Here is a 26,789-nt window from a genome sequence, read left to right as displayed (position 1 = left end):
TGAAGGACAAAAATAACGGCCATTTCCTCAAATCCTTCAAGTCAAGATTAACCTCCGCATTTGTCTGTTCCCAATCCGCTCAAGACACCCAATGTAAAATAATGCGATCCACTGGGCAAATTACAGTGTAATGAACATATAGGAGGGTGTCTTTCAAGAAGCTTTTCTCCAGGTTTTTGAAGACCCTGTCAGAGCAGCGATATACAACAGAAGCCCAGAGAAATCACGGCCACTTCGAAATGTGCTACTGATTCGAACCGATGATTTTCGCACCACAGGCGGTGGATTTAACAACTACACCAGCTCTCCCGATTCCTTTCGTCGATGATCTTTCTCTGCCCGATATCAGATTTCCGGTGAGATTGCTTCTTGGTTTCAATGTCCCGCAGATTCTAAAATGATTCAAGCAAAAGTGTAAAATTCTAACAGATAGTGGAAATTGGGCTGCAATGGAAAATTAGGATGGATATTGATTTCAATTCCTGAGACCATAAATAGAAAATTTTCAACTTTCCCAAATTAGATTAGAATTATAGCTCATTTTTCACCGAAGTATATCAGTATCGGAATTACTAGAAATTTAATTCTAAATTTGTAATATATACCACAAAAATCAATTTCCGTTCATATCAAATTAGAGATCATTCTCATAAGCTTGAAAATGGTAAATGTCTGCACACGAAGCTTTGCTGGTTTCGAACGATGCCGTACCGTCATCCTGTAGCATTTTCAGGAAAACCAGGAATTAGATTAGACGTAAATTGGGAGCATAGAAACATTAAACAAATTACGGCTAGAACCAGATCATATCTAGTTTACCAAGTCTGCAAGCGGCATACCTTAAGTTTGAGAGATACAACTTCGATGCATTTTATGTGAAACTGCATGCAAGCATGGCACACATCATAATTCCCATCAAACGCAACTTCACACTCCTTGCTGAAGTATCTGAAAAAAAGAGAGGCTCAACAAATGTCATTAGCTCACTATGATCTACAATACTGCATGACATTGACTGCGACACACAGAGGCCAAAGTTGATGAGCCGCCCTAAATTTACAGTCAATTACAAACAGTAGCCATGTCCAAGACAAGTCAAAACTATTTCAGGTTGAAGTGAGAGATATGATATTCTTTCTCGCCTGCACCATCGAGATGCTTTGGCGACGGAGTTGCGATACGGCCCATGAGGTCATCTAGTCTGCGCCCCCGTTTTTTTTCTCCTCCATGCTATCCGTGATTGCTGAGCGCCTAGCAGGATAGCTGCGGATACCATTTTTCGAGTCTTTGGTATGACCCGGCCGGGGATCGAACCCACGACCTACCGCTCGAGAAGCCGGACGCATAACCATTACACTATCTCGCTCTTGAAGTGTAAAGGGAAAGTATGCAGTAATCAAGTAAGCAGTTGCAAAAAGTGGATTTGGTCAAGGTGTTGCCTATATCTAGCATTTAATCGGAAGAGGCTACTTTCAAAATTACAAAATGTACCTTCGCGACGAACACAAAACGACTGATTATCTTTTATAAATTTTCAAAAATTTATACACACTACACAGGGGTTATTTCGTGCGGTTGTAACACTAATTTCAAAGCTATCCCAAATCTACTCTGTAATTTCCGAGCAAGTCTGAAAGATAAGTGATTTTCCCTAAAAACTGTAGTAGTAGAATACTATTTTTTAAATAAAAAATCTTCTGTTCCTATAACTTTGCTTCTAAAAATTGGAATTAAGCCAAATTCCTTATCGATTATTTTAGACAAATTAACCATTTCACAGGGTTGTAATGACTCGAGTCATGACTCGACTTGAGTCAGCCTCGAGTCACGATTTTTTTGTGACTCGACTTGACTCGAGTCATTTTTGTGAAATGGAAAAATGACTCGATTCGAGTCAATATTTGGATTGACTCGACTTGTACTCGAGTCATTACGCATGACTCGACCCAAGTCATTGACTCGGCTTATTTTATATGACTTGAAGATGAAGAAATTTTCGAATCGTAATGGCTAGCCCAACACATCTGACGAATTCTGCCGACATCGCTATTTGTTGCCACTGCTTTCGTTGCACTCGTCTGATATCAGTAGGGCTGGGCACAATGATTCGAGTACTCGAATCTGAATCGAGTATTAATTTTAATGATTCGAGTCGAGTAGTAGAATACGATTTTCTCGAGTACTGAAGTTATACTCTCCTCGCCACTGAAAGCTAATTTATCAACGAGAATTATAGTTTCGATACCAATTTTCACTGTTGAAGCTTTAGAGCCTCGATTGGCCGTATCGTAGCATACCAAACAAATAGTACAAAGCGACGAACGTTACTAGAAATAACACATTTCCGAAGTCATGATTATCCAACAGCATTGTCACCAAGTGCAATGGAATGGCATGGTCGAAAAAATACCAAAGTATCTTTAATGTGATGGAAAACAAGAATTATAGTCTTTGTGGTCGCATAAATAGTACATATTTGAAATTCGACATATTACACTATGTTGTGACGTCATAATGGGTGATACTCGATTACTCGACTCGAAGCATTTCACGTGATTCAGAATCGAATCACTCAGGTACTCGATTTTGCCCAGCCCTAGATTTCAGATATGCCGCCGTAAAAACAACAGACAATGGTACATATAGTAGAAATGCATTGTACAAAATCATTCTGTGATGAAGAGGTTATAATAGATCCTCCGCAATCAAAGTACTCAAGACTTTTCAATTATACAAACAATCGAAGCCAAGTTCAATTAGAGCCAATGAAATGACTGAGATGGTCAAGTACTTGGATGAGACTGATAAGCTAATGTGTAGATTTGAAGGCGATGATTCTTTGCATTTTTGGGCGACTAGAAAGAATGAGTATCCAATCCAATCCAAGATGTGGATTTATTCCAAGGCCATGCCGCTATAACATATATGAGGACATCCTTTCCACTTGAGTATTTTTGAAGTGTAACTCAATGATTTGATCTGTTGTCTGTGAAAACACACAATGCCCTCCGTCCATTTGACGTTTTGTTAGTTATGTGGATTGTGCACGTGAGTAATAATGAATGGCTAATGTTGTGTGATGTTTGTACAATAGGCCTGTTCAAAAAAAAATTCTTTTTTATTTTACCGGGCGGATACTTGATAAAATTGTTATGTTGCATAAAAAGAACACTGAATCTGGCTTAATTTTAAAAAGTTGAATCAATGATATGAGAGGAGAAAATTTTATTTTTGAAAATAAACGGAGTGTTTTTAATGAGAAATTGTTTCATATAATATAATTACATACTAGTAGTAAGCCGACTATTTTTTCATATCCAAAATATTCTACTCTAATAAATTCGCTTTTTCTAGTTGGAATCGAGCCAATTTTGCTATGAATCATACTTTTACACAGTATAACAATATCATGAGGTAGCCGGTAAAATTCGAAAATCTCTATTTGTAATTAATCCAAAATTTTCTCTCATAGTAGTAACGCTCTGGCGGCTATTTCGGGAGCTGAGCATAGGAAAGCTGACCTGTTTTTTGGTCAACCACCTGATAATGTAAAAGAAAAACTGTACCTCTACATAAACATGCATCTGTTGATTCTCTATTAGCTGGTATGTAGGCGTAAATTCGTCGGTTCTATATCAGATAGTATGTAGACGTGAACTCGTTGATACTCCAAAAGCTATCAGCTAATTGAGGATTGAAAACATGAGTTGAACATAACTTCAATGCAGTGACTTGGACTCGAGTCATAACACTATGACTCGGACTTGACCCTTTAAACCAGTGATTCCCAAATCTATATAACCCGCATCAGCATAAAGCACAATTGAGTACCGGTAACGAAATATCGTCGACATGCTAATATCTACAGTCTACACCAGTGATTCCCAAGCGTGGCCCCCAGATAGCCTTCTTGCGGCCCCCAACATATATTAAGAAATCGATTTATGACAAAAATAAAATTTATATTTATAAAATACTCTTGCTTGGCTTGACCTATGTGGTTTTTAATTATAGAATTGCAGGAAAGTTGTGAATTGTTAGTATCGACTGATAACGTTATGTTACTGCTGTTTCAATGCAATGTGCCCTAACTTTCCAGTTGAACGAGCAGTAGCTATAGATATAAATAGGTATTGATAACTTTCAAAACCGGAGGAAAATCTCTCCCTCGTGGTCGCTTGACTAAAAAAGAAAGAGGCTCAACTCCCGGAAAATACAGATTTTCTTTCACATTAACAGGTGGTTGACTGAAAAAAAACTTCCAGGTCCAGCTCCGAAATAGCCGCCGTAGCGTTCCTACAGTGCTAACTTAATGTATATCAGTCGAATTTTGCCCTATGTAACCAAAATCCTCAAAAAAGAAAACATTTGGGCGTCCTCTGAGGACACTTTAAAAAAAAATCAAAAAAGAGGACAAATCATCTTAAAAGAGGCCATATGGTAACCCTATGGTAACTAGATGTGCAACACGTGACTCACGGTTGAATACGCCGAGATGCATACTGCTTAGTCGGCTAAAAGCAGCATAATTGGTAGTCCTATATTCAGGGCCGTAACTGCTGCACCCCAAACCCCCAATTGAGGGGCCGGAGCTCGAAGGGGCCCAAAATTATTTCGTGAATTGGCATAAATTATAGAGTATTTTTTAAAAATTTATGCAACTTCTTGAAAAAATTTTCGCGCTGGGCGCGATTTCAATTCGCCGCATATCTTGATTATTGGGTACTCTTCCCCAAGAAAAAAAATACGCAAGATTTATAGAAATGGGCATATCAGCGTTGGCCATGACCGCATCACAACGCACCAAGACATTTAAAGTTTTAGGCCATGTAACATGTGACTCCAATAAATGTGAACGATCGGCAGCGAGAAAGCCATGGCCGTAAAGGACTGCTTTTATGCTGACCAAAAACTTCGTTATATATAGCCTACAAAATACATATAGGTTTATTTGTCCATATAGGCGCCTAAATGACTGGCGCCGAATGTTCTTATCTTGGCAATCTGAACCTCACAAGATAAATACCATCCCGCAGGAAAGAAAATTATATGCCAGCGAAGAAATACCAATTGATCTGAAATCGTGTGATCTTCCAGTTTAGTAGGTTTGGGCAATTCTACAATTTTTGATATAGCAGACAGGATGTCACGAAATAACATCATACCTAGGGGTTGGATTACGTGGCTAAAGAGGACAACCACGCAATTCCCGATCTTATTCACCGATTTTATCATGAATTATCGAAATATTCGGGCGTCGCGCTGTCTCAATAAACAGTACAACTTTATTTTCGTGGCAAAAGCGAACAACGTCATGCGGGGTCAGTTTATCACCCTATGGGAGCCCGGGGTCCTGACGAAGTGCCGTTACGTTCCTGCCAACGGGTACCCCCGGATATGTTTAATTGCTATTATTGAGGTGGCCTATACCTTTACAAACACACCTCACTCAACTCTACCGGTAAATCAGATTACGTGAACAGAGACAAGATGAAAATTGATAGCAATACATGCAATTCCCGATCATATTGACCGATTCAGTCATGAAACTAAAGAAATTTTTCGCGCTTCGCACGTTTAGACGACAAAAGCTGATTCATTCAACAGACACCCAATGCAGCAGACAAGTAGCGGTAAACGGTGTACAGTTTTGAAATCTCGCCAGGACAATAAAACTACTCCGAAATAGCTATTATTATGACTGTTTGGGTCCGTTTCATAGCCGTAGTATTCGTGCGGCCCCGACCGTACTCTGAAATTCTAAATTTGGCCCTCACACCGAAAAAGTTTGGGAACCACTGCTTTAAACGGTGACTTGGACTCGACTCGGTGATGAATTGAAAATGACTCGACTTGACTCGAGTCAATACCACAAAAGTAAGATTGACTCGTGACTCGGAACCATGTGACTTGGTTACAACCCTGCCATTTCATGGGATGGCCGGTAAAATTCTAAACAGAAATATTTCTTCAATGATAAATATAAAATTGTCTAGTCTTATATCTATGCTTCTACAGATTGCAATTGAGTCAAATTTGATGCAGAGCATTTTTTTAGTCAACCTAACAATTTTATCAACTGGTCATAAATATTTGAAAAATAATCATTTCCAAACAGCCCTTACTTGAGCAAGTACACAAAGCCTTCTCCGAGTACTCTAAGAGTATACGAACTTTGTCACTGAAACCTTTGGTAATATCATCCATATTCGTGGAACGCTCACCTTTTTTCGGATGTGATTTCACTTTGCTCCAACCTGTGAATCATTCTACCTTCCCACAAGCTTTCTTCGGGAACGGCTTCATATCCGACACAGACCCTAACCTCAATCAAGTACGCCATCATGTTTGCAAGAGTGCCACTGTCAAATTCCAGCGATGCAGCCAATTTCGGCACGTACACGCCGTTAAATGCTACCGAGAATTTGAAATCCCCTTCAACCTCAGATATCAGCAAGCTAATGCTTGGCGTTGCGTGCAACAGTTCATTTTTATAATGTGTCAAGTGTACTGTTTGTGGATTAACTTGATGAAACCGCCAATCGCGAACGGGAGATTCGGTCCACGATGATAAGATATCACCGATGGTTGAAATTCGAGGTATTTTCGGAGCCTCGTATTTTGTGAACGTGTGTTCCACAGTGGGTAGCTCATTGTCGATATCAGAAGGTTGTGAGCAGATCTCAGAAGGTTGTGAGTCGATTTCAGAAAGTTGTGAGTCGATAACAGAAGGTTGTGACCAGGTCTCAGTAGGTTGCGAGTATGTCTCAGCAGGTTGTGAGTTGATTTCATCATTTTGCGACGAGGCAGTGAGGTTTAACGTCGGTATAACACCGAAATTGATGCAAGGTCGACTGCCCGTTTTGCAAATATCAGATTCTTCAAAATGTCTCGAGCATATCTCGGTTTCTCCGCTTTCTAATTCCCTTTCCAATTGCTCATCCCTCCCGTATCTGTAAATAACCTGCGAAACGGAGCAAACCGACCATCAGAATTTAAATTAGAACAGGTTTTTGCAACTGCAGAACTTCAATATACAATACAATAGAATACAACGATTCCAAATCTGTGTGCCACCACAAATTCTCAGTTGTGCCATGAATATTCTGGGATTTTATGGAAAAGAACCATATACCGTAATTTTCCCCGTATAATGCACAAAATTTTATCGATTTTTCGACCTAAAATAGGGGGTGCGTACTATACATGGGTACAGCTAGCCTTGAATAAATCTCCCTCGATCACAAACTTGAAATCACACCTTCTTCGTGTTTGTTTCCAATCGCGCATCACCTCTAGCCCTCATGGCCCGTAATTCGTATTATAGAGTGTAACGCGCTGCCAAATAGAGAAGGGAGTTTCCAATTAACGAAAAGCGAGTTTCCAATTAACGATAGTGTCTGCACAGCACGCGGTCTCCTGCTGAGTTAGTTTGCCGTTTGTAGGCGAGCGAAATTTGGTGGCTGATTGCTACAAGCGTTCGCGTCAACGACAGGCCTTAACAATCACATGTACAAGAGGTCATGTGTAGGGCTGGGCAAAATGATTCGAGTACTCGAATCTGAATCGAGTAGTAATTTTAATGATTCGAGTCGAGTAGTAAAATACGATTTTTTCGAGTACTGAAATTATACGGTCCTCGCAACTGAGAGTGAATTTACTGATGAGAATTATGGTTTTGATACTATTTTCCACTGAGGAGGCTGTGAAACCTTGATTGGCCGTGTTTGAGCATACCAGGCACAGTTTAAAGCTACGAACGTTACTGGAAAAAACACATTTCCGAAGTCATTATCATCCAGTGCAATGAAATCGGTATGGTCGAAAAAATACCAAAGTATCTGTAATGTGATGGATAACAGGCATTACGTTCTTTGTGGTTGCATAAAAGGTTCATATTTGGACTTCGACATAGTACATCCTGTTGTGACGTCATAATGAGTGATACTCGATTACTCGACTCGAAGCATATTACGTGATTCAGAATCGAATCACTCAGGTACTCAATTTTGCCCAGCCCTAGTCATGTGCTTGCGTAATCAGTCGCATCTCCAACAGGACTGGTGCGCCCGACATATCGTTGACCTGAGCAATCGCATCTGTAATTTAGGCTAGGCCTCGTGAGCAAGATGTCGTACGTCGCTAGCCTGAACTATCGCGTCGCCAGCCTCGCAGGCTTTGGCTACTATCTAGTTTAGAGACAATGCCGTTAATTGTATTATGATTAGCGACGGTTATGTCACGATCGTTCGACAGTGACATCGCAAAACAGAACAACACCGTGTACTAAAACACAACTATTCATGTACTGCCAATGCAGGGTGCGTACAATACATGGGTACAGGCTTTTTCCCAGAATTTACACGTCATTTTAGGAGTGCGTATTATACATGGGGGCGCACCATATTCGCAAAATTACAGTAAATATTGGGAAAAGGCAGGAAGACAAGAGCATGCGACTTGAAGGCACTCTAACCTCTTCAACAGCCAATTAATGATCACGATGAAACCCATCACAGCATCAAAATAACTCCAATTCCAACCCGTAAAAGTGAAGTTACTTGAGCTTTTCATTCACAATTCTGGCATTACCCACCGTCCAGGCTATTTTTGCGAATCCAAATTGAGAACTCTTATCACTTTGCTTCTGCCGGTTGGAAAGTGAGCAAACATGGGCAAGTATCGTTTCTTTTAGATAACTTGACAATTTCATGGGGTTGACAGTGAAATTTGTAAATTTTTAGGCAACCCAACAATTTAATCAGTGAATACCAGGTAGTTTTTTGAACAACCCTAACGTACGCTCACATCGCTTAGGTCAGTGGTTCCCAACCTTTTTCATCCTGTGCCTCCCTTGGCCGAAATTTAAGTCAAAATTCCCCCCTTAGGATGAATCAACCCGATGATTAAAAAAGGTCAGTTTCACCGCGCAAACACCTGTTGACTGAGAGAATAAGACGGGTGGCACCGAGTGTTAGTTTCTAGCAGTGCTGTAATAACACTTTGTAAACCTCCGAAAACAATGGTCTCGGTCCCAATCAAACAAATTCTGGAAGGCTTGACTCAACAGAACCCCACACTTCCATTTGTGTTTTCGGCTTACCATGTACCAATGGCTAACATAACTGCTGTGACAAATCAATATCCATTAATATATTGGTCTCGCGATTTTTTTCTCAAGTTTGCGTATGCATTTGGCCAATAATATTGGTACTTTCATATATAGCAGGTTTGACCAGACTCGAGTCTGACTCGAGTCTGACTCGAGTCACTATTCTTTAATGACTCGACTTGACTCGAGTCATTTTCTCAAAATACGGAATCAACTCGACTCAACTCAAGACAATCAGACTATTGACTCGACTTGGACTCGAGTCATTGTGCATGACTCGAACCAAGCCATATGACTCGAGACTGTAAAACGAGACCGACATTTCATTGTAATTTCGAAGAACAGTAAAGTGACCACCCAGTTGGAATTTCGTCTATTGATACTGGTACTTGACAATGCGACAAGAAACTGCTCAAGGGGAGGAAAATTAGTATATCATAAATCCAAATCATTCAATATCACCAAACAATGTTGACTTCAGTGTGACTTGGACTCGAAATCGAGTCATAATACCATGACTCGGACTCGACCCTCTGCTCGGTGACTTGGACTTGGACTTGACTCAGTGGTGAATTGAAAATAACTCGATTTGACTTGAGTCAAAACTATGAAAGTGAAATTGACTTGTGACTAGGAAACTCACGACTTGGTCACAGCCCTGATACATAACATACACGTGATAAGATTCCCTGCGGGAGCTCATTGAAATCTAGGACACCCATTACGTTTCGGCAACATTGCACCAAGTTTAACATGTCTTTTTTTCGGGTAGCTGTTTACTAATAATAAAGCAAGGCTAGCGATCTCATTAACTTGAATCTATGACGTTGGAATATTTTGTCACTGTCCGAAAACGTTGACTTGAAAATAGGGGGATTTGTATGTGAAAATAGATTTCAAATAACATTTGAACATACTTTCAGCAAACCAAAACAAGCCATAAGGAGCATGCGTTCGGATATAACTGGTTGACTACATGACAGTTCGGATATGAACAATTCGTGAAATCCGTTTTAATTCTGAAGTGGAATTCCTCCCTAAAAATTGCAAAATTCCCCCCAAGGGGGGAATTCCTCCCCGGTTGGGAACCCCTGGCTTAGGTAGTCTAACCACTGACTGGCCACTAGCTCGGTTAATACAAACTCTTCTATTACTCGGATAAAATTGTAACGCTTCTCCTCAAGCGAATAGAACGTAACCTCACCTCGTGAAATTCCTCTGCCCATTGTCGGATGCTTCTTCCCATCCTCGAGCCGTGGAGGCCAGGAATCGAACACAGGTCTGCGCCCGTTGCGTCGCAGTGGGGAATGCAACATCCCGGCTCGCGCTTCACTTTTACAACGTCATCTCGGACAATTCTGTGATCAGTATCCAACGCATGTTGCTCCAACCAATATAACGGATTCAGAAAATCATGCCTTCAGTATGGCTGGCCTGGGCACAATGATTTCAGTACTCAAATCTGAATCGAGTAATACTGGATACTAAAATCATACGCCCCTTCCCGCTTCATTTATATAATAAACGAGAATTCTTGTAGTTTCAATGCTTTTTTTGCATTGTAGATGCCCTAAAACCTCGATCAAGTAGGCATGGCCAAAAATCTAAAAATCATCTTTTATACGAGGTAGAACTGGGGCTATTGTCTTTGCGGTCGCATAAAAGGCAGCCTACATATTCGAACTTTCAATATCATCCTTACTCGTATGATGTCAGAATAAGCTCGGCTCGAAGCCTGATACTCAATTTGGCATCGAATCGCTCAGGTAGGGTTCGGACAACTGGAAAATTTTCAGCTGGTCCAAATTAGATTAAAATAAGAAATACAGATATACAGTTTTTCCAAATTACATTATAATTGGGATTAAAGCTGATAGTTTTTTTTCCAAATTAGATTGAAATTAGAATCATGACGAGATTTTTTTACAAATTAGATTAGAATTGGAATGACAGCATAGCTAGACAGTTTTTTTTCCAAATTAGATAAGAGTTGGAATTAAAACTAAAAATTAGCTCAAAATTTGAATAATGACTACCGGTACGAAGTCTATTTCCAGATTGGAGTTGCAATTACAGCACAGCTAGATAGTTTTCCCAAATTAGATTAGACTTCGGATTAGAATTAAAACTAAAAACTTGGATTAGAATTAGAATTACAAGTTTACAATTTAAAATTAAGAAGTTAGATTGGATTGGAAATAGAATTGCAGATAGACAGTTTTTTCAAATATAGATTAGAATTGGAATTATACCTAGAAATATTTTTCAAATTAGATAAGAATTAGAATTGCAACCACAGTATTTTTTAAATAAGATAAGAATTAGAATTACAACCAGTAATTTCTTCCAATTAGATTAGAATTATAATTATTACTGGAAAGTTTTTTTAAAATAAGATTACAATGAGAATTAGGCTATACCTATTTTTTGATTCAAAATTATAATTAGGCTATAATTAGAATTACAGCTACACAGTTTTCAAAAATTTGAATAGAATTAAATTTACAACGTAGATAGATTTCACAAATTAGATTGCCGGCATTTCGCTACGATCACCTGACTCAGACCTACTGGATTTTGCCAAACCAAAGCCATTGAAAGAAATCAACTCACTCCGAATCTGGCAATCTCATGACGACTCCTCGTTGTGGTTTCTTCTTCACCCGTAGAAAAAGCGTCGGAATAGCGCCGAATCTCATGCACGAATGCGGGCCGGACTTCAAAATCTCGCCATCTTCGAAATGCTTTTCGCAAATCAGCATTTTTTTCGTGAGGAGTGCCATCCAGTATTTAGGGTCCTTCCTGTGTTTCGTGAGGGCCTGAATAACAATTTTATATTTTCAGAAGGCTGACAATCAGACTGGCAAATGCTATTGCATGATCGTAATTACTTGGGAGCCATGAAAATTTGTCGGTGACTCGACTTGACTTGAGTCAATTTGCGATATTGCAACCTGAGTCACTATGACTCAGGGTTGTAATGACTAGAGTCATGACCCGACTCGAGTCATGATTTTCTGATGACCTGACGTGTCTCGAGTCATTTGCTCAAAATACGGAATTTACTCAACTCGACATGAGTCAATCTGTGTATTGACTCGACTTGGACTCGAGTCATTACGCATGACTCGAATCAAGTCATATGACTCAACACTCAGACGGGAAGGCCGACATTTCATTGTAATTTCGAAGAATAGTATTAAAGTAACCACACTATTGGGATTTCGTCTCTTGGTACTGGTACTTGAAAATGTGACCAGACAAGGCTAAAAGTGAGGAAAATTGGTATATTAAATTATAAATGCAAAACGTTCGATATCACCAAATAGAGTTATAAAAAGTGTGTTTAACAAGACTGTAAGTGGAAACTGAGCAGTCAACACAATGACTTGGACTCGGGTCATAATACCATGACTCGGACTCAACCTTCTGCTCGTTGACTTGAAAATGACTTGACTTGACTCGAGTCAAAACTATAAAAGTGATATTAACTTGTGACTCGGAGCCTTGTGATTTGGTTACAACCCTGTTATGACTCGACAGAAATTGGACTGGAAACTAGACACAAGTTTTAAAACGTGGTTGTTAAACTGTGTGTGTTTTATCTCGAAATTGAATAAATGTGGTCTGCAGCTTCTAATATTTGAAAAGTGGCCTGTGACCCCTTTCGAGTTGGCGACCCCTGCTTTATACCATAATATCCAATATTGTACAATAAGAACATACCTCATGGAAGTTACACGCCCATTCTTTCGTTGACTTCCCCATGTAACGTTCCTTCCCAGAAGGAACCAAGAACATGCGATGTCCGGTATGCTTTGAACTTCTACAGCCGGTAACGCAGCAGATAATTGCTTTCCCAGTTCGCATATTCTTCAGACAAGTGTCTTGAAAAGAAAGCATCCTCGAGTCCACAACTTGTTTCAAGCACCACTTGCAATGCAATCTATTGACTGCATCATTTTATAGCGTCACTACACAGTATCATTTGGCACAAAATCAGAATCCAGTTCAGACATGATGCCTAGTGCTTGGCTCGATGATTTGAGTACTCCATACTCCAATCAGAATCAGGGTGGTGACCAAGTCGCAGGCCAATCTTACTTTTACAGACTCGAGTCAAGTCGAGTCAGTTTCAATTATAACAAAAGTGCAAATCACTAACCTTGTGACATTTCTAGCAGATTTCTACTTGGCAGAGCAGCATCTTGAAGAATTTCCTCCTTTCCAGACATAATAGTATCTTCGTCGGTAAAAGGAAGATCGCAAATCACGGCACTAAATTTTATAAAAGATATTACAATGAGATTTCTAAGGTAAACAGAATGGAAATAGCTCATCTATGGCTAAACCTAAACTGGCAAGACGTTTAAGACAGATAATTCTAGCTGTCTGAACCAGACTAGTAAGGCTGGAACACCGACAATACAATTCTGATCTGATTTGTGAAATGTTTCGATGCTTTAATTTTAATTCTAATCAAATTTCCAGTTCTCCTGAAAATGATACAGGATAATTGTATAGCGGAACGAGCCGAGCTCAAGCGCGTTAGATTGAACTCTCGTTCGATGTCAACTGAACTCCATTTTTAATGAATTTCTTTCCAATTCGGAATATAATTTGATTTCCAGTTTCTTGCGAAGCCAGTAATTCTAATTTGGAGGCCGAAAATTGTCTAGTGGTCCAACTGCGGTGGGGAGTTGTGCGGCACTGGAGTTGTCCGAATAAGTACAAGTAACAATACTTGATTAGGTTGAATGCAAAGCAAGAACTTTTCAGCAGGGTCGTATCTGCTGCATCCAAACAACCAGATAATGCAAATTGGTGGTTGTAAGCCACAACTGAACTAATACACGCGGTTTTGATGTACCTCTGGTAGTAATACAATGTGATGCCAGAAACTAATCACATAACCAGTGGGAACCTACAGAAAACTTGGTTTAAAATAAATTTTATACCCAACATTCGATAATTTCGCCAATATCTCATAAAATCGTGTCGCTTCATTCTGACAATAGTGTCTACATCACGCACGCAGTCATTCTTCAGTTGGGATATTGCAGTACGTTGAGCATAACACCATGTCAACCTATTTGTTTCATTTGAAAGTTTATGATTCAGAATGAGCAGACAATGGGCCGTCTACGACGGTACGCCTATGAAGTAGGCTACAAGCTGTAAAATGTCACATGATAAGTTCACCGATAGCACAAAATTCACGATACAAATGAAATACAGGTTGCAAAAAAGTTTCAACTTTGTGAACAATTTTGACATTTTATGACCTAACGCTACAATTTTAACATCATTTTGACTTTCTTTGACATGTCAAAAAAAATCGCCCTAGACATAACAAATGTCCCTTATTTTAGCATTCATATACAGAAATTGACTATAACTATTCATAGAAACGAACTGTGTTCAGTTCATAGGACCCAGTGCTTATCAACTGCCAACCGACTTTTATTAAACCTGGAAATAATCTGTTCCTACAATGCTATCAAGCAACACTTGGAAGCATGGTTGTGACCATTAACCAAGTCACAAGGCTCTGGGTCACAAGTCAATCTCACTTTTCTAGTTTTGACTCGAGTCAAGTCGAGTCATTTTCAATTCACTACTGAGTCAAGTCCGAGTCCAAGTCATCGAGCAGAGGGTCGAGTCCGAGTCATGGTATAATGTTGACTGCTCAGTTTCCAGTTAAAGTGTTGTTAAACCCACTTTTTATAACTATGTTTAGTGATATCGAATGCTTCGCTTTTATAATATACCGGTACGGTACTAATTTTCCTCACTTTTAGCAGTTTCAGGTCACATTTTGAAGTACCAGTACCAATAGACGGAATGCCAATAGGGTTGTTACTTAACTATTCTTCGAAGTTACAACGAAACGTCGGATTTGGCCGTCTGAGTCTCGACTCATACGACTTGGTTCGAGTCATGCGCAATGACTCGAGTCCAAGTCGAGTCAATCTCGAGTCGAGTCATTTCCGTATTTCTAGAAAATGACTCGAGTCAAGTTGAGTCATCAGAAAATCGTGACTGGAGTCCACTCAAATCGAGTCATGACTCTAGTCATTACAAGCCTGCTTGGCGGTATAGTAGAGAGAGACTATAGCAAACAGCAAAGTCGCATTTCTTTCAAAGGACACCGAACAATCGCAATCAAGTGGGAGGATTTTAACAGGGATTTGCATTGCAGAAACATTAATAGAACCAGGTATGAATATTCAATATCAGAAAAGCAGACTTACATGAAGTTTCCAATATTATATAAAAAATTGCATGGATTTGTCGTAATCATATTTATGGTAAATTTTGATTTTTGAAGTTTAAACGGTCAGCGTCGCCAAAAAAGTAGAGAACCAATGGCATTGGGACGCCACCTTTGGGCATTTTAGAGTAGACGAGGTCAACACCATCACAAAAGTCTCAGATGGATAACGCATGAATTCCTCTCACCTCTGATGTATGTGCGACACATTTTTCGATGGCCGTGACTTTGTCCACTCAAAAATGCTAGGAACCGCTCCGTATTTCAAATAGTGACGTCCGTTAGACTGCAGTCTATAATCCTTTTCACGAAAATGTGCACCACAAACGCGCGTATTTGCAGTTATCTAGACAAATGTCAAAGGTATAGCCAGACAGATATCGGATGTTTCAGGCGATACCGATAAAATCGATATCTGTCACCTTCATTGACAACCCCGATATATTCAGCCGATATTTGAAAATATGGCATCTAGCATAGGGTTGCCATACGTCCGGAATTTCCCGGACATGTCCGGAATTTCACTGAAAAATCTGCGTCCGGGAGGAATTTCTAAAATATGCCACCGTGTTCGTAAATACTATTTTATTCAAACTTTCCTACTGCAGTAACTTCGCTTAAAGTGGTTGGAATTGAGCCAAATTTGATACACATCGATTCTTTACACAGCCTAACAATTTCATGGGGTGGACAGAAAAATTTGTAAAGTATTTTATTTTATCAAGTAGGCCTATTGGTGTCCAGTGAAATTTTGAAAAAAAGTCATTTTTGAACAGCTCTATTGGACATGAATTAAACTACAAAAGCTGCATGTTGGACCCAGCTGCAAGTAAGGGGTGGCCAGTAATGAAGTACTTCTACTTCTTAAGACTACTCAAGTAGGTTTTGTGTACTTGTACAAATTATACTCAAGTGGTTATGATTTTGGACTTCTTGTACGTCAACTCAACAGTTTCAGTGTCTGAAGTAAAACTAGGCTTAGAATATTTACCTTTTTTACTTGTAACTTGGAAATCATTACTTTTACTTGTAGGCTACTTGAATAGGCCATTTGGGGTACAGAACTTCAGAATAATGTGAAACTATAATTTCATATTGTTAATTTATTCGCTAAAAGCTTTCCGGTTGACTCTCGTCAGTATCGAACGCCAGTAATAGGGTGAGTCAAATTAGAAATGTACGAATGTAGCATAAGCCAATTGAAATTACGGTATTCTAGTAATGAAGTTACTTTGAAATTTGGCCCAGGTTCACGTCGAACATTTACTATCCATCTTCTCCTAGCCTTTTCTTCGACAGGAAACCTATGAAAAGGCAGGCCCGCCGTCTTTCTCGAGTCGTTGCTGCATTTTGGGACGCAGCAATGGTAATGTGATCTTCCTATTACAGTCCATGGCTGCTTTTCTGCCTCCATGTCTATATTTGCTATGTATATATATATAATATATAGATCATTGATGATAACGGTACTAGCGAAATCAATCTGTCCATATCGAACATAAAAATGAATTAATCAAAGGGCTGCTGTGATGAATCAAGTCATGACTCGACTCGAGATATTTTTGTGACTTAAGTCGATTCCTTAAAATGCGGCCAATGACTCGACTTAAGGGGGCACATCTATTTAGAAATAATTTTTTTGTGTTTTTTTTTTCTTCATCGATCTAGAACGGAAATTTCACGCTCTTTCTAAATATGTCCTTATTTTTATGATATTACAACTCCTTCTTATCCAAAACTAGTTTTATTTGGGGACCATTTTATAAAAAAAAAGAATTACAGCCCAATTTTTGCTGCAGTCATGTTCATTCTAATCCAACATTCGCGTTTGCTGGTGGAAATAGCGCCACCTGGCGAAATCTCTCCTGTAGAGCTCAAAATGAGTGTTCTAGCCAGTCTGCCTTCATAAACTTGGCTGCTTCACAGACTCAGTAAACAGGCGAGGTGAGGCTGTTTTTTTTCATTTATTTTTTGATTTGTTGACTGATAACTGACCATACTGGGTAGTATTTATTGTATGCTTCTAAATAAGTGTTCTAGCATGTATGCTTTCATATACTTGGCTGCTTCATTTATTCAGTACCAAGGAAATGGTCGAGATGGAGGTTGTGTGTTTTCCTATTTCATCTGTTTTTATTCATTGACTGCTGACTGACAATATTGGGTAATATTTATTGTTTCAGGATAACTGTCTTGGATTGGTTTTCATTTCTAGCTATCAATTTGCCTAGAATGAGTCGATCAAGGAAATTTAGAGTTTAGAAGAATCTTTGAAATGGAAAGATGCATTGGTGGATTCACCAAATCCCAAAATGAGTCATTCGTCGTGACCATAGGGACAAGGTGCCTGAAGAATAAGTACTTATGAACTATGGCAGTAAAACGTGCTGTAGCTACGTCCGTACTGAACTGGAATATTGGATGTAGTGGGTACTTGAGTGTTCTTGAAAGCCTAAACTTGCCAGTGAACACTTTCACAAAAATGAAACTGGTTTGAAGGATAAAAAAAGAAAGACTGCATCTCGACGGTCTTTCGCTGTGAAAAATTGAAAGAGTTCAAGACTCCTAAGACACATCAGACTATGTGCCTGGCGGCTATTAATGCTCAGGTTGTGTTATATATGGTTCAATGTGTGATGCAAATCAACTAATATGGTCATTGATGTCATGATCAGTGTTCTTATCCTTGTTTTTCCAAGTTATTGTGGTTTTATTTTTTCAAACGCGATTTTCTCAAAATATACTTTTTCTGCACAAAAATTGTATCTCCTCTGCACCTGCTTGTTCGATTCATCTGAAATTTTGTACAAATGATGGTTAGGGTATGTATAATAAAATGATTGAGCGTTTTCTCAAAATTTTGTCTAGAAAAATTTTTACAGAGGAAAGAATTTTGAAAAAAATGAAAATTTAGGGTTCGCTGACAAAAAATATCATAAATTTTGTTAGAAGACCTATTTTTGAAAATCCCTCAATTGTTTTGTAGATATATATATGTACTATTACTACAGCAATATTTGAAGGAAAATCTTGAAAGACTTTTGAGTTTTTAGGATTTTTAATACGCGTGTTCAATATTTTCATTATTTTTTGAGTAAGTGTACCGGTGGGGTACATGCTCATGGTACAACATAAAGACCATATTTGGAAAGGAAATTTCCTGCCCTTTCCAGCAATGTATGAATCATGGGGCTCGCATCTACCTTTACGAATTTATGACTACAAACGTGAACACCTAAAAAAATCATTTTCAAATAGAAGTGCCCCCTTAAGAGTCAATTTCGTGTATGGACTCGACTTGACAGGACTTGTACTCAGTCATCGCACATAACTCGATCAAGTCATATGACTCGAAGCTCGGAGAGCCAAGACAAGACAGTCATTTCATTTTAAATTTGAAGAATAGTAAAGCTACCACACTATCGGTATTTCGTTTAGCAGTACACTACAAAATAAAATTAGATAAAAATTTGGTCTCGAATGTAAGACATGAGGATGATTAGGTCTGATTTTCACCAATTTCAGTCTTACTGATGAAGTGAGGTCTTTAAGATTAAGACTGATTCAGCTTTTTAAGACCATATAAAATTGTCACAATCATTCGGTCTTAAAAATCAGACCAATAAAGCACATCTTATAAAACATATTGTGCTTATTGAGAGAGTTTTTGATTCATCCGTTTTTTTGGTCTTGTTTTTAAGACGAATTTCGTTAATCAAGAAATAACATGGTTTGTGGTCTTAAAAATGAGACCGGAAAGTTGACATGGGCCAAGAGCATAAGACAGTTTTTGATCTGTCAGTATTTTTGGTCTTGTTTTTAAGACAGATTTCGCTAATCAAGAAACAGCATTGTACGTGGTCTTAAAAATGAGACCGGAAAGTTGACATAGGCCAAGAGCATAAAATTAGACAAATTTGGTCTGAAATCGATTAGGCTAGTTAGAAAAAATAAATCTCAAAGACAAGATTGTCTTACCAAGTACTTTCGGTCTCAAAAGTCAGACCCAACTCGATTGATAATAGAAGCGTTGTTTTGGGGGCATCCTTTTCAGTGTTAGGTTCTGAGTGAAGGGGGAGAGTGATTAAGAGACTATGGGACAATACTGCGCCAAGGACTTTACAGACACAGCTAGCTTATTGAGATAATTTTTCATGCTTCAGTTCTTTTGGTCTTGTTTTTAAGACGAATTTTGCAGTTGTTTTGGTCTCGTTTTACCCACTCACCACAAATGCTAGTTTTGAATCAGACAACCGTATCTATATATTGTTCTGAATATTAGGCTACATCTCAGTAGTAAGTGGCATGTACCTTGATAAAGTTATCTAGTGAATATATTGTAAACTCCTTAGTACAGTATCATCCCAACACTGCAAATTCTGGTCCCTCTCATGCTTCCCCTTCGCTCAGACCCTAACATTGAAAAGGATGCCCCCAAGGCACTGCTACTATTTGCGATCAATTTGTGTCTTACTTTCGAGACATGAGTACTTGGTAAGACTAATTGCTCTTTAAGACTTTATTTTTGTAAAAAATCGATTTGAGACAGAAAGTACTTGATAAGACTAATCGGTCTTTAGGACTATTTTTTTGTAAAAAATCGATTTGAGAGACATTGAGACCAAATTTGTCTATTTTTTTTTTTGTAGTGTAGTAATGAAGTTACTTTGAAATTTGGCCCGGGTTCACGTCGAACATTTAATATCCATCTTCTCCTAGCCATTTCTTCAACAGGAAACCTGTGGAAAGATAGGCCTGCCGTCTTTCTCGAGTCGTTGCTGCATTTTGGGACGCAACAATGGGAATGTGCTCTTCCTATTACAGTCCGTGGCTGCTTATCTGCCTCCATGTCTATATATAGATATAATATATAGATCTTTAATGATAACGGTACTTGCGATTCAATCAACCTGTCCGTATCGAACATAAAAATGAATTAATCACAGGGTTGCGATGAATCAAGTCATGACTCGACTCGAGATATTTATGTGACTGAAGTCAATTCCTTGAAGTGGACAATGACTCGACTTAAGAGTCAATTTCGTGTATTGACTCGACTTGTACTCGAGTCATTGCACATAACTCGATCAAGTCATATGACTCGACGCTCGGACAGCCAAGAGCCCAAGACAGGCATTTCATTATAAATTTGAAGAATACGGTAGTAAAGCTACCACACTCTCGGTATTTCGTCAATCAGTAGGTGATTGAAGATTAGGGCCAGAAAGTGTCGAGAGTGAGGGAAATTAGTATGCCTATATTATAAATGTGAGACATTCGATAGCACATGTGACTCAAGCAGAGTAGTAAAAAGGTAGGTTGAACATGACTTGAATTCGAAACTGCATCTGCATGAACAGTGAACACAATGACTTGGACTCGAGTCGCCACACAATGACTCGGACTCGACCCTCTGCTCCGTGAATTGGACTCTGGCTTGACTCGGAGGTGAATTGAAAATGACTCAACTTGAGTCAGAGCTATGAAAGTGAAATTGACTTGTGAGTCAGAAACATGTGACTTCGTTACATTTACAATTACAACCCTGATTACTCCAATAAATTCACTAATTTATATTGTGAAGAAGTTGTCACACAGGTACAAAGTAAAAGCTTCGTATAAGGACAGCAAACAGGCTTGTTTTTTTTTTCGCTCGCAATCATAGTATAGTATATAGTACGTATAGCAACTAAGGTGCGCACGAAACTGAAACGCGCTTCTATACCTCTGGTATTATCATTCATAGTGCTGTCCACCAGACCGCAAAATTTAGTCAAACCGGTCTGGGTTGATTTTGATAGTGTTCCATAAGGAGCTTTGAGACAAGATTTCACACAATCTATCATTTTATATGATCGCTGTTATAAATTTTAAGGCGGACATTCAATGATTAGGATAGCAATTTTGCTTCTTTAGGTTAGTTTCAGTTTAGCACACAGTCGCACACCTTACACAACCGGTCAGGATAACGTAATTACCAGCCTAATCATTGAGTGACAAACTTAATACTTTAATTCTGTCAGTTGTCATCTGCCTCTGTATCAAACAACAATAACATCAACACAGACGAATACCGGATTTTGGATTAAATAAGCGCTGCAGAGCAGAACAGAATGCAGACGGATACGCTCTAACGCTCACAATGGTTGCCAGTAAATCCGGCCATAATCTCGGTAAATTCGGCCCTCCGAGAATATTCTATTAAGATGTATTACCAGCCGTTAACATGATTTAATTACATAATTATGCTAATATCAAGTGATCTGGATGTCAGGGTATGCGTAGATCGCGTAATCGTGGGAGATAGCGCGGATGTTCACGAAGCCGAATTTACCGATGGGAATTTACTCGGTAAATTCGGTTGCCGGATGAACTCGGCACTTGGTGAATTCGGCCGTCGGGAAATTTTGTGTAAAAAATGCATTAAATATGCATTTCATGGATTCTCAGATAAGGAAGAATCACGTGCCGTGGTAGATCTCTTAGCGGTACCGGTCACCATGAACTCGGCACTTCAAGTTTTCTATTATGACGCATCAATAGCACCTGGAATAAGCTGCAGCTAGTTGCCTTTGGTCGTATGGAAAGAATGACTACCCTCATCTCGCCTTAGCTTGTGCTCTGTTACTTGATCCAACATACACTGACATCATAACCTTCAAGAGCCTGCCCTTCTCTGACCAGCTTCACACAACCAATTGAATCAGGTATACGAGTCCCATTGGCTAATAGAGAATTTCACATCTAATATAAAAAAAACGACAAAAGCACATCTAATAATAATAAAAACGACAAAACCACATCTAATATAAATAAAAACGACAAAATCTAATCTAATCAGGTTTGTTCTTCTTGTTCTTCTAATCCCCGCAAGTTCTTTTAGTAGGCGACGGGGTGTCTTCCTCCCTTTCTTAACTGCTTCCAGGGTTTATATAATTGCCCATCAATTGATCGACACTCTTTGCGGCGGCGTTTTTCAATCTTTCCTTAAGAGAGGAGGGCCACCTGTTCGTACAAGAACGACGCTTCCTCATTCAAGAGAAGAATGAGGTTATACATTGGCATGTTGCGCTGTCCTCGCATGTTCAGGCGGGTGTGCCATCCCTCCACAGTCATTGTTCGTGCGGATTGCAGTATCGTAAACGCTCCAATTCTGCGGCTTGAAATTTAGGATGTGATCCATGCAGTTTGCAAATACTCGAACAATGGTTCTAGCTATGGGTCCATGTCTTTGCACATTAGCCTTGAAAAACTTGGCTCTATGAGCTCTGCAGGCATATAACACAGACTCATCAACTGCTTCATAGCAGTATGAGTGACTTTTCTCGCATAGTAGTATTTCGACAGCCCCAACTCCTTAATTTTCCTGAACACACATTGTGTGAAGTGGAAGGAGCAAGCACCCCTTCACGTCTACTCCAGGAAGCGTCACAGATAGCGATTTCCAAATGACCAAGTCAAAGTCGCATACCACTATTTTTACTCGGCATTCGCAGGCAGCATTAATTACTTTGAGGACAGCGACATAGTCTGCTTTCCGTCTTCGCGACATTAGGGCAAACAGAGTTATTTGGTTTGTTGCAGTCCCAGATCGAATGAATGCATGGATGGAGAATAGTTGGTAAAAGGGCTTTCAGACAACTTCGAATGTTGCATCCACATACCATGTTTTTGAATTTTGTAGTTCTATCTGCTGCTCAGAAGCAAGTGACGGGCCCTTTCTAGTATGACATCTTCAAGCATAAAATTTGGAGGAATGTTGTCAAAATCAAGTTCGAAGTCGATTGATTTTATTAGGTTCCTGCGGCCTTCAACTTGTACATGCATAGTTGGCATTCCTAGTCAAATTGTCGATACCCCGGGACTTTGTCTCCTTAGAAATCAACGCGCTCTTGTAGACACCGGGAACACCATGGGCATTGTGATGATGCTCGCCCTTCGTAAAATTGGCACCATGCCGTTTCATCGTTTCCCGGCATGGTTCTTTTGACCGACTCTTGCACCTCATAAGTACTGAGCCATCCTTGTTTTTATGCTTCCTGGTGTAAGAATAACCTCCACCATCAAACAGCATATCGCATCCCCTTTCCGATAAGCCCTCCAATATATTATATGACGACTGGTCTGTGCAAGACAACTCAGAGCTGATCTGAGCAGCGGAAGGGTCAGATAGCGATGATTCAACAATATCGTCTTCCTGCAAAATGAATTTGGTTAAAACTTGATCACATCCAACTGCATGGAATTGTTTGACTTACGTGGTTGTAAAATGGCACTGATCGAGTTGCATCCAAGACACGTGCCCCTTCACATGCACCTCAAATAAGTTGGGCTCCGGCGACGTGCATAATTGGAGATGGCGGTGGTGGCTATAAAATTAAGATGAATTATTATCTAGTAACAGAAAGCAGGCTCATTCGAATTACTCACAATCAAATCAGGTCTACATTCTGTACATTTGAAGTCCACGCTACAATCTTCTTCAACAATTAGTAAGTACCGTTCTCGAGACATAATATCTTGTGGGCGACATGCGTTGTGCTGCCACATGCCGCACCCATCGCATTTTAGGGCAGCTTCATCATCTAAAACCTCACTATTACATGAAACGGAGGTATCTATCTTCTGAAACGTCCGTCCCTCGCCAAGTCAAATCAACGATGAGCCGACCACGCGTGGTCGATATGCGAGCGACGCGTTATCTCCCGCGCTTTCGCCATCCGTGATCACGTGATCTAATCACGCCGTGTCTGCGTGATCTACGCATGCCCTGACCTCCTTACATGATTGAAAAATCACTTGATGATACTATTATTATTAGTTTATTAATTCATATTCATAGTTGTTAATACACTTCAATACAAAATTTCCCGACGGCCGAATTCACCAAGTGCCGAGTTCATCAACTGCCGAGTTTGTCTGGCCGAATTCACCAAGTACCGAGTTCACTGGTAATCGTAAATTCGTCCCTCGGAGAATTTTGTATAAAAATGTATTACCAACTATTAATGTGAATTATATTACATAATTATGATTAGGGTTGGGTTAGGGTTAGGGTTAGCTTAGGGTTAGGTTGATTAGGGTTAGGTTAGGGTTAGGGTTAGCTTAGGGTTAGGTTGATTAGGGTTAGGTTAGGATTAGGGTTAGGATTAGGTTAGGGTTAAGGTTAGGTAAGGTTATTGTAACTGTTATTGTTACCCTGGCTCTGGCCGAAGTGACCTAGGGCCGAATTCACTGGCCGAATTTACCGAGGGCTGAATTTAAATCCTCACAATATGCTCTATCGAGGCCATGTCAATTTTCAATATATTTTGGACAGTCGTTATCAGAATAGTTTACGTTTTAACCAGCGTCTACTCACTTTGAGTACACGGCTACACGCTGGTTTTACTGTAAATAATAATTAGACCAACAAACCAATGACGATAGACATTAGACAACCACTTAGGCCCTTTTCATACCGGGGTTCCGGGAAGGGTAACCCTAAAAGGAGGGAACGCGGAAACTGCGGAACTCGCGGAAACGGCCCCTAAAACGCGGAAACTGCGGAAAAAGCGGGAAACCTCGATTCCTAAAGCGCTGAAATAGAGGGAAACGCGGAACGCGGAACAGTCGGTCATTGACCTTTATATATCACACAGTAGGCACTAAAACGAGGAAACAGCGGAACGCGGGACAGTCGGTCATCGAGGTGGGATATTAGGGTTGGGGAGGTGGGATATTAGGGCTGGGGGAGGTGGGATATTAGGGTTGGGGGAGGTGGGATATTAGGGTTAGGGGAGGTGGGATATTATAGGGTTAGGGGAGGTGGAATATTAGGGTTAGGGGAGGTGGGATATTAGGGTTAGGGGTTAGGGTTAGGTTAGGGTTATGATTAGGGTTAGGTTAGGGTTAGGGAAGGTGGGATATTAGGGTTAGGGGAGGTGGAATATTAGGGTTAGGGGAGGTGGGATATTAGGGTTAGGGGTTAGGGTTAGGTTAGGGTTATGATTAGGGTTAGGGGAGGTGGGATATTAGGGTTAGGGGAGGTGGGATATTAGGGTTAGGGTTATGATTAGGGTTAGGGGAGGTGGGATATTAGGGTTAGGGGAGGTGGGATATTAGGGTTAGGGGAGGGGGGATATTAGGGTTGGGGGAGGTGGGATATTAGGGTTGGGGGAGGTGGGATATTAGGGTTAGGGGTTAGGTTAGGGTTATGATTAGGGTTAGGTGAGGTGGGATATTAGGGTTAGGGGACGTGAATATTAGGGTTGAGGGAGAGGGTGATGTTAGGGGAGGCGGGATATAGGGTTGGAGAGAGGGGGATGTTAGGGTTGGGGAGAGGGGTGATATTAGGGTTGGAGAAGAGGGTTAGGGACATGATATCCCACCTCCCCTTACCCTAACCTAACCCTAATCATAACCCTAACCTAACCCTAATATCCCACCTCCCCTAACCCTAATATTCCACCTCCCCTAACCCTAATATCCCACCTCCCCCAGCCCTAATATCCCACCTCCCCAGCCCTAATATCCCACCTCGATGACCGACTGTCCCGCGTTCCGCTGTTTCCTCGTTTTAGTGCCTACTGTGTGATATATAAAGGTCAATGACCGACTGTTCCGCGTTCCCCTCTATTTCAGCGCTTTAGGAATCGAGGTTTCCCGCTTTTTCCGCAGTTTCCGCGTTTTAGGGGCCGTTTCCGCGAGTTCCGCGTTTTCCGCGGTCCCTCCTTTTAGGGTTACCCTTCCGGGAATAACATTTCTCGAAAATGTTTACCGGAACCCCTCTATGTGAACATAACACTGGTGATTCGGGGCGGTATGAACGCGTTTATTTTCGGAGATTATTACGGGACCGACTGAGTATGAACACGAATGGCGCAGCTGGGTTCCCGGAACGCTGTCAATCAAACTTTTAGTTACCGTAACGCGCTGTTCATCAGGGTTGCCAGATTGGCCCTTTCGGGGCCAAATTCGTGAAATTTGGCCCTTTTTAGAGACAGTTGGCCCCAAAATAATAATTTGGCCCCTTGGCCCTTTATTTTCAATTTTTGGCCCTTTTTGGAAACAGTTGAGACATACCGTCAAACTAACTATTAAAATAAATCTGTCTCGCAAATTGGGCTGACAATGTTTATGCCAATGTCAAAGATTCGAGTGGAAACACTGTAGAAGATTTGGATTTGTTTTTTTGGAATGTAGACTAATTGGAATTGTAAATACAGATTTGTGAACAGATGGACGAAAAAGCAGCGAACATGGCTGGAAGCTATGTAGCAGAAAAAGTCTGAAGAAGAGCACCCTTATAGAACTTAATGATTGAAAGAAAATCAACATAACCTAAAACCTAAAAATTCGGTAGATAAGTTAGATAAGTTTCAAATGTAAAGAAACTATTCTCTCGATGTTTAATTAAAATTT

At 40.0% G+C, this 26,789-nt stretch overlaps 1 protein-coding gene and 1 long non-coding RNA gene across 5 annotated transcripts; both read right to left on the bottom strand.

Annotated features, from left to right (window-relative positions):
• Window positions 1–109: 109 nt before the first annotated feature.
• Window positions 110–22,605, bottom strand: LOC145445777 (uncharacterized). 4 transcript variants are annotated; one of them, XM_080323916.1, is made up of 9 exons: window positions 20,053–22,605; window positions 15,575–15,732; window positions 13,278–13,390; window positions 12,839–12,999; window positions 11,726–11,931; window positions 10,317–10,470; window positions 6,225–6,964; window positions 840–948; window positions 110–392 (listed from the first exon to the last, which is right to left on the bottom strand). In XM_080323916.1, the coding sequence occupies exons 1-9, from the start codon at window positions 20,311–20,313 to the stop codon at window positions 288–290; spliced, it is 2,007 nt and encodes a 668-aa protein (XP_080180042.1). In that variant the 5' UTR covers window positions 20,314–22,605; the 3' UTR covers window positions 110–287. The 4 variants fall into 4 exon arrangements, with proteins under 4 accessions (XP_080180042.1, XP_080180043.1, XP_080180044.1 ...); XM_080323917.1 differs by lacking the exon at window positions 20,053–22,605 and adding an exon at window positions 16,618–16,997; XM_080323918.1 differs by lacking the exon at window positions 15,575–15,732.
• A 330-nt stretch (window positions 22,606–22,935) lies between these two features.
• Window positions 22,936–24,390, bottom strand: LOC145445805 (uncharacterized). Its single transcript, XR_013917118.1, has 3 exons — window positions 23,817–24,390; window positions 23,645–23,755; window positions 22,936–23,583 (listed from the first exon to the last, which is right to left on the bottom strand). It is a non-coding gene; the product is annotated as an uncharacterized LOC145445805 (long non-coding RNA).
• Window positions 24,391–26,789: the final 2,399 nt, after the last annotated feature.

The sequence above is a fragment of the Botryllus schlosseri genome, chromosome 9 (assembly GCF_051294905.1).
Source record: "Botryllus schlosseri isolate E-star chromosome 9, Bs_hap1, whole genome shotgun sequence".
Taxonomy (NCBI): domain Eukaryota; kingdom Metazoa; phylum Chordata; class Ascidiacea; order Stolidobranchia; family Styelidae; genus Botryllus; species Botryllus schlosseri.
Note: the sequence above shows the minus strand (reverse complement) of the source record. Positions and strands in the feature narration are given on the sequence as shown.